General features: G+C 40.8%; 1 protein-coding gene across 2 annotated transcripts in view; it reads left to right on the top strand.

Moving 5' to 3' along the window:
* BEND4 (BEN domain containing 4) overlaps positions 1 to 8820 on the top strand; it is a 31135-nt gene extending 22315 nt beyond the window's left edge. The window contains exons 4-5 of one of the 2 annotated variants that reach the window (XM_075752235.1): positions 3540 to 3780; positions 7023 to 8820. In XM_075752235.1, coding sequence (XP_075608350.1) covers positions 3540 to 3780; positions 7023 to 7240 — 459 coding nt within the window. In that variant the 3' untranslated portion in view covers positions 7241 to 8820. The remainder of the gene's footprint in view (positions 1 to 3539; positions 3781 to 7022) is intronic. The other variant, XM_075752236.1, reaches the window with a different exon arrangement.
* Positions 8821 to 11986: the final 3166 nt, after the last annotated feature.

The raw sequence follows: 11986 nt of genomic DNA on the forward strand, positions 1-11986 counted from the left end.
TCTGTGCAGTCAGTATAGCTCTGATGCAGCCCTGAGATGGTTAACGCTAAAATATACGTTCCCTTCATTTTGCAGACAGTCCCAAATATAGACTCCTGCAAATCTTCAGAGCGCTCTTGCTTTTCAGAAAGCATCCCAAACAAAATGTTGAGTGTTGACAATTTTATACTTGATACGGAGTTTGGGGATTTTTGTAATTACGTTCTCTTTAAAAGTGCTGCAGTGAAAAAGCAGGAAATTTAAGTCCGCCCCCTTCTCCTAAAGGTAGATGTATAGATTTATCTATCAGCTCTGGTGTAACTCACGTTAATTTTTGCTCCAGTGTGTTTCTAGTCAGGCTTGTAAAAATGCCTCAAATTAAGTGGTTTTGTTGAGACTTTTCTAGCTTAGACTCTCTGTATTTGGGGCTCTTCCCATGCACGTTTTTGTCTATATGTGGTGTGTACGTGTCACTACACGTTATTCACACAAACAAAATCAGAAGAGGGAAGACTTAGGTCTAGCCTGATCTCCATTTGCACATCAATGATATGTAGTGCCAGCCTCATGTAGTCCAACTTAACTGTAGTTTCACTGAAGATGCTTTGCAACAGTTTAGGATGTGCATCACGTTGCTTCTCCATTCAGTTTTATCCTGTGCAAATTGATATATATATATTTATATATATCATTAGCTGTTATCACTCAAATACATTCCAAGGCTTCATTTTCTTTTTTTTTAATGCTCTTTTGCTTAACTAAAATTTTCAAGCACTGTAAAAAATGAGGCTGCACTGTAACGTCCCACATGGAATAGCTTGTCATGATGTGACAGAATTTTTTATTCAATTAAACACATAGATGCTAATCTTTTATTCATAAGCTTAATCATGTACAAATACAAGCACGAATGCATTTGTACTTTGATTCTTCCTTCAGGATCTGCTTATTTCATTTCTGGAAGGTTTTCTATTTGTTTTAGTTTAATGACTGCTGGACACACCAACTGCATCATAGATTTACTGAGAATCTTTTGCCCAGAAGTGCTTTACTTTCAGACGAAGTAATGAAAGTGTATCTGTAGCAGGAACCCAGCCATTGTTTAAGAGAGTAGCATAACGCTATCTCATGCCTTTGGAGAAGAATGAGGAAAAATATCCTAAATTTCAGGAGGAATAAGGGAGAAGTATAATAAAATTGGGGCTGAGGAAATTAGGCAAAAATTTATTACCTTCTCCTCAGTTAACAGTGATGTGAGCTCTCATGAAATTTAGATGATTCTGCACCCCATTTCCATCAGTGCAATACATTTAAAGATAGAGGTATTTAGGATAGCTTGCTACTTAGCAAAGCCACATAGGAGCATCCTTCCCTCACACACGAGCAAGCCTGGAGCCCTCTCCTGTGCGGTTCCTGCCTTGCATTGCATTGCTCCTGCCTGCCAGGACACGAAAGCGGGACAGTGCCCGCAGAGGTACCTGCAGCTTGGACTTTGCGCCAGTAAGTAAGGTCCTTGCTTCACTACAGGTTTTTAAATAGAAGATGGAGGTTTGGGGAAGCTAAGGTAGGAAAATAATTAGCTTATATAAAAGGGATGCTAAGCTAGCTGCTGAAAAGAAACCATACCAACGTGGGGATCAGATGGTCCGGTGTATTACCTCTGATGGAACAAGCCAAGGAAAGTGTCAGCTCCCCCTGAGATGAAGTGATCACAGTTGCTTCAGCATAAGAGCATCATACCCCCAAAGAGCTTTTGTGCTGCCCCCCCCGCTCCTCCTCCTTCCCTGGCCCTTTTGCTGTGTTGGCAGAGGACCAGAGGCTGGGCGGGATGGAGGAAATATTCTTTCCACAGCAGAGCTCCTCAGCCGTACTATTGGCTTCCCAGGGGCACGTACCTGGCAAAAATGAAAGCAGCTTCTTGCGTCATGAGTGGAGGAGGAGGAATTGAATTTGCAGTAGTGGGAGGTGACAAGTGAAGTGCAAAGAGAAAGTCTCAAATTATAGACGGAGTTGGACTATAGGTTAAGGGTCTTTCTCTGAGGGATTACAAGCTTGGATTTACAAGCTAGAGGATTGAGATGTTTGGGGGGAAGGGGAGGAGACCAGCAGACAGGCAAAGGCCGTCGTCTTTATATTTTGGCTTTCTTCACAGAGTTTTGGCTTTGCCTGTAGCTGCCTTTGCCAGCAGTTTGCACCAAGCCAGCTAGGTTTGCACCGAGGTGAACAAGTAGCAGAGAGTCACGCAGGCTCAGCTCTGAGCGATGCTAACCCCCTGGGAGGTGGTGGTACCCTAAATCATACGGACAGATTCTCCAGGGACCTCTTCATCACGGTCTGCACTAAATTCAACCTTATGCATGTTTATCAAACTTGGGAAAAAATTAAAAGCAAATACCTGAGGAAAAAACTTCAAAGATGGTCCCAAGCTGTCTTGCAGGATGCTATAATAAATATGTGAAAGAAGGCAAGGGTAGTCCTTAAAATAGTGTTCAGATATCAAAGATCTGGAAGCAAGGAGGAGAACTTTGCAACAGTTGCCCTCAAGTGCAGCGTACAGGAGACTGCCTCTGTTGAGCATCAGACCCTCGTTTTTCTCATTCATTGTCAACTCCTGTCAAAGCTGGGGGCTATACGAAGGAAGGTTTTACTAATTGGGCCCCCAGATTTATGTGCTTTAATACAGGTGTAGCTGTAAAAGTTAATGAGTCTGTAGGAGGGGGTTGGGTTTTTTGTGTACTTCAGTTATTTCAAGTATATTAACAGTACCATCTTATGTTAATTGGGTAATCCTGAACTATAGCATTTTATGGGCAACAAGAATTAAATACAATTTAGGTACAATTGACTAAAGAGGGCTTATAAATGCGTGTGGATTACAGGAATCCCCATAATTAGTCCCACAGTATTCATTTAATGTTGCGATATTGAAGTGCACAAATTATGAAGGTTAAAAGCAAAATTTCTTTCCAGCTGACATGGTGGCATTTCTGTAAAGCTATAATTTGAGTTAATATGGCATTCATTAATAATAATGGAGCTTTTAGTTTTCATAGTTCCTTTATTTATTTTCTTTATATTTTTCACAGTAACATAACTGCTGTCAAGTTTCAGGTGTGTTCTACAGAAATAATAAATTTATTATAAAAATAGACCAAAAGAGTCACCTCTGAAGTAAACTGTCAGCTGCGATGAAGTGATCCATTTGATCATGCTCTTCAAAGACCCTTTTTATGCATTTTAACAGATGAAGAAGAAAGGTTTTACTTAAATAGTATACCCAGTCACTGATTCTTAATTCTTTTTAACCTGCTTGTTAAAGTGGAAATTATCAGTAGCCATCTCTCAAAATGTATTCCTTGCACCTCACCAAATTCAAGTTCTAGAAAATGGAAATGTAATTTTAAAAGTACTCATTCTCAGTAAGAGCAATTACGTGTTCACTTCAGGGTGTGTTCCGCTGTCATATCGCGGCGAGTTAAAAAGCATATTTTTTGATTGCAACTGACATCTTTACTTATTTGCCTTGTAAAATAAGCAACGGAAATATTTCGCTTTTTCAGGGGAGCAAGCAGTTGCTGAACAACTACCCTGTCTACATCACTAGTAAACAGTGGGATGAGGCCGTAAATTCTTCCAAGAAAGATGGACGACGGCTCCTTCGCTATCTCATCAGATTTGTTTTCACAACCGATGAGCTTAAGTACTCATGCGGCCTTGGGAAAAGGAAAAGGTCAGTGCAGTCAGGAGAGACAGGTCCTGAAAGACGTCCTCTGGATCCAGTAAAAGTAACATGTCTCAGAGGTACTGCATCTTTTCGCTCAGTGTCCACCATATGTGATCTCATTTCACCACATTGGCTCTGGCTCAGTAGAAGCGTTCGGCTGACAGTTGCAGAACTAGAAGGGGTTTCACAGGCAGGCGACAAGCAGCCAGAAACTCTCCGCTTTTTTTTTTTTTATATACATACATACGTATACGTATGTATGTATTATATATGTGTTGGGTTTTTTTGAATGGGAACAAACAGGGCTACTTATTTAAGAGAGGAGACAAAGACAAGGGCACATGACTCTGATATGCTTGAAACAGCAAAGAAGGAAAATCAGGCAATCCTGATTACACTATTTTATAATGAACTAACATGGCATTCTTTAACACTGATATACAGCAACATTAACCAAAGGAATATTTATAGCCTCATGTGTAGTAGGCACATGGTGCTCAAGGCCACAGTGCGTTATTGGAGTTAAAAGCTTACCGAGTTTCAGATTAGGTTTGAACATTTTGTAGGGCCAAGAACATCTACAGGTTAATTACATACAAAGTGTAGACAAATGCCTTGTCAAGGATTTACCTTCTTTTTTGGAGTATTGATGCAATATTAACTGAAAAAAGTTAGGGAACAACTTTCCCCCATGTTTAGCCTGAAAAGGGCTATTTTGTCATTATGTTCTGTTTAAAAGGAGGGGGAGTTTCGCAAGCGTTTCACAATGCCAGAGGGTGAGGATGTTGGACAGTACACAGAAAGGGTCCGGACTGAAAAGAATTATCTGTTGTGGCAGTTCAGACTTTGGTTTCCTAAAATTGTTTGAAAGGCCTGGTACTGGGCTTTATAACAAAACATACAAAATAGGATTTTTTAAAGCCCAATTAAAAATGTGTTTGTAGTATCAGCATCTGCATTTCATAAATGCATTTGCTTATCATTTCTTTAATTAACTCAATTTTTAGTATTTTTATGAGCACATACAGGAAATTTTGGTTGGACTGACTTGAAGAATGTTTTACTGATTGATGCAGTGTAAAAAGCTAAATTTCGGTCAGTCAGTGGTAAAAATACTTTTAGTTAACCGACTGGAATCGTATATCAGACAGAGCCTCTTCCTCCTTAGGGTAGAAGAATTCATCAAGGCCAAGTAGATCAGACTTTTAGTTGGGGGTACATTGATGTAACCAGGTAATGAACTCAGATTTTACATACAGCCAAATTAGGCAAAGATGCTCATTTTTTCTGCAAAGGAACCTGTTACATGATACTTTCTATCTGAGCTTAATAGAAGGGCAAGTCCATTGTACACTGTGCTGCACAGAGGTCTGGAGCAAGACACAGGGTCCCAGAAGTTCTCCGGGAAAACTGAAGGCTGAATATGAGCGTATTAACCATTTACTAAACAACTTTCAATTTCACCTAATAATTTATGGACAAGCAGGGAGTGAATACCCTTTTCTTCCCCTTTTTCCCCTGCCTCCCACCCAGAGTAACAGTAAATCCACCTGTTGATGGACTTTTGCTTAGGCCACTCTGCTTTCTGGGGTACCAGACATACAGAGTGTGTGGAGCGCTCCTTGGGAGAAAGGCCAATTCCCTTAATTTTCAGAAGCTTGAACAGGAAGCCAAAACATTCAGTATCTAGGGACCAGTAAAGAAAGCAGAGTAGACAGCTCTCTCTTTGGGCTTCCGTGTGTGGGTGGGAACATGACAGCTTTCTCCGGTGCCAAGAGTTAGCCACTGGCTCCTAGCCATTCGCAAGCCAAGGTAACAAGTGTCTGACTAATTCTCAGCATGTCCAATTATGCCTTCCCACCATAGCAGGGAGTACAAACTGCTTCTCAGAGTAGTTCAAACATCTATAAAAAATTGTAATATATTCCTACAACTGACTGATATCTGGAACCAGCTTTAAAACAACCGAGCATGCCTAAATTATAGCATTACTCCTTTACGTAATAACCATTTCTCTCAGAAAAACACCAGTCTGTGGAGCCCCACGTAAACATAACTAGGTAGGAATTACTGTTGCCTGTGTGGATTTCCAGGGAAATGAATTTAAAGCCGAGATAGCTATCGCTTTTGCAGACACACTGCTGGGGGAGCTATGCAAAAATCACATCCTAATTGTCCAACAGATGAGATACCTTGCAGGCACAGGAACCCACGTCAAGCACAGCATTCCCTGGTCTCAAGATGTGGTGACAGTAATGAAGTTACCTTACGCCACTTACTGTGCTGTTGGCTTATCAACAGTAGAAAACAGAATTTAAAAATATCCTGGGAAACACAATACTGCATGAGGGAATAACTAATGTTACAGAATAAATAAGAAGCTCAGTTTCCATATGAGTTACAGCATATCCAATATATCTAATAAGGTGCCCTCACATTTAAAATCTTATTTGGACATTTCAAAGTCCAAATACGCCTATTTGAGATACGTTAGGAGTTACAACTCCAGAATTGGTAAGACGACTTCTGCAAGTTTAGCATATTGCATGTCAAAGAATCTGAAAAAGAAATTACAAAAAATGCAATCATCACATACAAATAGCTGTATGTGGAAGCGGCAGCTACTTAAATAGCCAAATTATATGCAGTACAATTGATTTTCTCCTGCATTGGAAACTATTGCAAGGCTCCCCAAATTAGCCTTCTCATCTCATTTAGCTATTTCTAAGGCCAATTTAGTCCCTGAAAAATAGGTGTCAGATTCAGGAAGATGGAAAGACCGGGGCTTAAAATGAAAGATACTCAAAAGAGAAAGGAGCACCAAACCGAAATAATGGTAGTGACATTTTCGAGCAGGTTGTGGGCTACTGCAGCCTGCAGATGTTGCAGCAGCCAGCAGAGGGAGATCGTAAAGATCCATGAGAGGAATCACCTTAAGGTATATAAATACACAACAGGTTTCAAATGGAATACATCCTGGTTCATGCTAACTTTCACATGTATTGCACGTGCTGAATCACAGCCGTCACTTCGAATTAGTTCTTTTTTATTTCCACAAGAAGGGATTTTATCTCCAGGTCCTGTGCATCAAGTAATTAGCTCAGGTATAACAACATACACTGCATGTGGAGAAACACACTTGTACAGAAATAAAACAGGTCCAAGTGGCATTATCATGGCATCCCCCATAAGGCTTTACTTCTGCTTAAGTAGAGCAGTAATGCCGCCTTTCTTATTTCCCACGAGCTTTTGACGCCTGGACGATAACAGATGCTGCAAAGACAAGTTGTTTTTCTTATCCTTGCATGTTTTCCTGCAGAGTTCATTAGGATGCATTGTACTTCCAACCCGGACTGGTGGATGCCATCCGAAGAGCAAATAAACAAGGTATTCAGCGACGCGGTAGGACACGCTCGGCAAGGGCGTGCGGTGGGGACTTTCCTTCACAACGGGAACTCGTATTACGAAGGGACTGACCATCCAGGATCACAGGACGAAGTCTTCAATAGAGGTATGCAAGATGGATCTGGCGATTGATGGCAGTGAGAGGAACTTCATACAACAGTAGCAAGCACTTAATTTAGGAGAGACTATTTGTTAAACATACTTACCCTACTGTCATTTAAGAGTCCAAAGCATGTTTGAACACATACTGCATACATTTCAGCTTCTCCATCCTACCATGTCCCAGTTAACAGAAAGAAATTTATTTCAAGACCTGCTCTATGGGACTTCTCAGTGCCTATTATTTGGAAAGCCTTCATAGCACCCTCAAAGGGAAATTGCAGTTCATTTCATCTAGTTCTAGAGGAAAGGTCATTTAAAAACTGTAAAACCGTCAAAAGAAGCAGCAGCTACCATCTTGTCTGCCTAATGATAACAAGCCCAGGTCTGGACCCAGAACAGCTGGGTACTCTCTGCTTTCCCTGAGTAGGAGATGCAAGAACAAGTCTGCATGTTTGTAACAAAAAAAAAGAAGTGGTCTCCCATTTCCTAACAGAAAATAGCATAATTATAAATGCTACCTTAAAATACCGCACAAGATGGAAAATTCAGGGACTTCCTTTAGCCGGCTCTGCCAGGAAATTAATCTTCCCAGGTAAAACAGCAGCGCACATCAACAGCAGAATCCTTCAAAGACCCAGAACAATAACAGGCACTTCTAATAGATAAAAATTGCTTTGTATATCAGATAGACACTATATTTATCTAGATTTCTAGGGGATTAGAGTTGATCATGACAGTTTTCATTAAAACAAGATTGCTAAAAACAAATTGCCATTTCAGAAGACAGGTTTTGCTTTGTCTGTTCCTATTCTGTGGCCACATTATGTAGCTTTAGAGGCTTCTCTTGGTTTTGTTTTCATTTGTGTTTTATATCCATTCCTTGAAATAGATGAGGCAATGTGCTGGTCTTAACAGTCAGCGGTGCATTCAGGGAGGGGTTGGGTAAGAAGAGCCTAGTTTAACCTTCTGTTGTAAGTAAACATGGGGTCCAGACTAACTAAGAGCTGTAAAAAAAGATCTGGGCTAGAGTAGAAGCCAATTCATGTCAGCGTATGACATTGGAAGTAGATACCAACTTTAAAGAAAAAAGAAACAATCAGTCTGCTGAAAACCTTTAATTTTAAAGGCTTAGGAATCTGTTGTCCCTTGAAATTGATGGACTCCAGAAATACACAATGCCAAAGAAACGATACCCTTTCCTTTCCGTGTCAGGGTGTTTCCATCTCTTTGCCCTTGTCCGGTTGCTCAGACCAATGCTGGCGTCCTTCACAGCCTGAACCAGCTCTCCTTGAGGCAACATTTCCTCACTGGCAGGTACAGGGAACTGGTTTTTGGAAAGAAAGTTCACTTCACTTTTGACCATCCTTAGCGCTACCTCATCAGCGTTGACTCTCCTGAATGCGTATCTCATACTCCCCAGCTTTCCTAACCACCTTCTGCAAGCCACGAGAGAAGCTACTAATTGCTCCTTTTACCCTTCTCCTCTCCCTCCCGACCCTCTCCCCACGCGCTGGGCAGGGCAGGGGCACCCAAACCCTTCCTCAAAGATCAGAAAGGGCCCTCTGGGGTGCAGCGCTCCTCTAGCTCTGGCCTGACTGCCGATGGAGGGCTGAGGCAAGCTCGCAAGGGCAGCTCCCCCACCCGGTAGTTTCTTCCCACCATCCATCTGCCTCCTCTTTGCCTGCTGTCGTGACCAGTCCCTCACGACCAGCCCACAGGGCGTCTTGGGACACAGGCTCCACCATGCACCTCTGTAGACGGGACATCGTGCAGCCAGGATATGCTTTAGGCCCTTAAATGTCCAGTACCTCTCGATTCATGTTATTTTTAGTGATTTTTAAAAGAGGGATGAAAGACACTCATTTGACCCAGAATAAGTCATTTATTTCCTAAAAGTGAATGAGCAGTTTAGTCACACTGGACCTCAGCAGGCCAAGGGGTTCAGGACAGCATCCCTCACTACAGGCAGGAGGTGACTTTCTTGGAAGGGTCAATGGTGCGTGGTGGCCTCTGGAGGAGAAACTCGGTGTATAGAAACGTCACGGTACAGATAATCCTATAGTAGCTTTTCAGTGTTGAACTTACACTTTTTTAAAAAAGAACTATAATAGAAGATGTTACATTGCTCAGATGGTGTAAGTCTTGATGGTCTATGTTTAATGTGGTGACACTTGCCAGAACTACTTGGTAAAACATGTCAGAACGTGTGAGTCAACATTATACTGTAAATTTGTCCACAGCGATATGTATCATGCTGTGTTTTTGTAAACATTGTGATGGTTTCCTTTCAAATGTTTAAGTGTATGAGGTTAAAAATACAAACGCTTCATTTTTAACACTCACAGAACAGAATTACTGGACTGGACAGACCTCTCTCACTTAATAACCTAAAGATCTGCTGAAATAACTAGTAAGTCTAGCTTCATTTTTAGTGTAAAAAGTGTAGCCAGCATCCTGAAACCACTCACAGTCCTCTGCTCTCATATTGTGCAAAATAACCAAATGTATAGTTTCATCCTGAAAGCCACTTTGGCACTACAAATGGCTTTGCAGGTTTGGACCTTTCTTTACAAACAAAATTTTGCCCTCAGTTGCTTGTGCGCACCGGCCAGTGACGTGAATAGCAGTCACAGACAGGCATTAGCAGACACCACCTCATCCGGTTTTGTTCACGCTTGGTTTTAGAATAAGAGAGTACAACAACTTTTCTCAGTTGTTTTTAATTGCCATCATGGCCACTTGACCCTCGACCCATCCATTTTGTTTAAAAAAATGTAAAAAAAAAAAAAACCAACAAAAAACCAAAACCAAATCTTTCACAACCGCTTATTCCAATTAATTTGTTCATGAGGCATTATAAGTCCATACACACTGAAGTGTTTATGTATCCACAAGATGTTAGGTATAATGCCACGGGACCTGAAATAATAGATAGCACGTAAGCCCTTGCAGAGCGAGATACCCATATTTAAGCAGCGTGCTTTGTAAGTCAGCACATCCCTTCCCAGCGCTGGATGTAGACGGCAGGCTTGCGACAGAAGGAAACCGCTATCTATCATGTCACTCCAGAAAGTCCCAGGAGGATAGAGATTCTTGTCTTATCCTTCCATACTCTTTAATCTTACTGTCATTTATGTATCTGCCTTCTCTCAAACTTTGTGTAGCAGTACCGCACGCCCATCTGTGCCAACATGCCTTCGCTATATTTTCTATGACAAATATTTGTGGAGAAACTGTGATTAAAAAACCATTAATCCTGATATTTTTATTGTTATGGTGTAGTTAATTCTATGAATACTTTCTAATGATGATTGTACTGTGTAGAGTAAGTACAGGTTAGGGATAGACCTTTACCAGATATTGTACAAAAAAAAGTGCATAGTGTAATATAGACTAGTAAGGTTTTTGTGACAATTTCTATAGGATGTGTGAATTGTTTTCTATGTGGCAACACACATTTCTTTTAAAGAATATTAAATCTTAGATAATTTTTTAAACAGTCAATATTTTTTAATTAGAAAGACATTTGTTACCTACAGTTTACTATTTCAGGTGTTAATTCTAATTTGAATATTGGTTTTATTACTACATACCTCCAGTTCCATTTGTTCTGTTGCATAAAAATGCACAATAAAAGTTAGTCCCTGGTTAACATGTCTGTCTGTCTCTCTATAGGCATTGCATCAGTGTGATACATCACAACTGGCTCTCACTATAAAGATACATAGATACATGTCTAAAGTTTTAGACTTGATATATAAGGCTAGAGATTGTCTTTTGCATTAAATGCTTGTTTGGTATGAAGCACCAGCAAGCGCAGTGAAAGATTATGAGGAATTCAACTTTGAATACAATATAAATCATTTTCACCTCAAAATATAAGCATATATATTTATGCACTGGTTAGATAGATAGGAAGACCGTTCAGAGAAGATACCCATCTGCAATCCTAAAACCTGGATTTTCAAGAGGTGAAGTTTAATCCCATTTTAATTCAAAATTCAGTGATTCAATTCATTCTCTTAAATGCTTTAGAAAATCCCGACTCCAAATAATTTGTAGCGGAATTACAGTGACATTCACCATGGCAAGCCCCTTCTGCTGGGCTGTGAAGCTAGATGGGTATGACCTCAGGCTGGTGTCATCCATTAGAAACCATTGCCAAATATTTCCATTATAAACCCACACTTTTGTCTGCCTGTAACGTTGCAAAACTAACTGGGGTTGGGCTGGTATTTTCTAGATCAGGGGCTTCAGCCTACTGTGTTTTTTTGTGAAAATCCTCATTCAGGAAAACCCTCACCAAAATAATTTCAGGTGATTCTGAGAAATGTAGGTTAAAAAACCCAAACACCTAACCCCTCTGAAAAAAAAATGATAATTAACTTCTCTTTGGAAAGCTCTAACTTCCCAGCCTTTTGGGCAATGACTTGAAATGTTAGAGGGTAAATCCAGAGGCAGGAGTGAATGGGGATGGGCTATGGGGAAACGATGGGGGGATGGGGCAGCACCAGCAGGAAAGCGGCAGGGAAGGAGAGCATGTAGGTGAGGAACCAGAAGCAGCAATTGGTTTTTGAAACCTGGAAAGGTCTCTGGAGAGATTAGGTCTTAATGGGTGCTCCTCCTCTGCTTTAGTGCTGGTCTGTTCAGAGAAAGAAGCACATGGCGCACTGCTGCTGGCAGTTATGCCTTTCCTCAAGCACCAAGATGTCCCTGAAGAGGACCTTTAAGTCAGCCATTCAATCTCACACGTATGAAAGAATTTAGTTTTTACTT

The sequence above is a fragment of the Balearica regulorum genome, chromosome 4, assembly GCF_011004875.1.
Source record: "Balearica regulorum gibbericeps isolate bBalReg1 chromosome 4, bBalReg1.pri, whole genome shotgun sequence".
NCBI lineage: Eukaryota > Metazoa > Chordata > Aves > Gruiformes > Gruidae > Balearica > Balearica regulorum.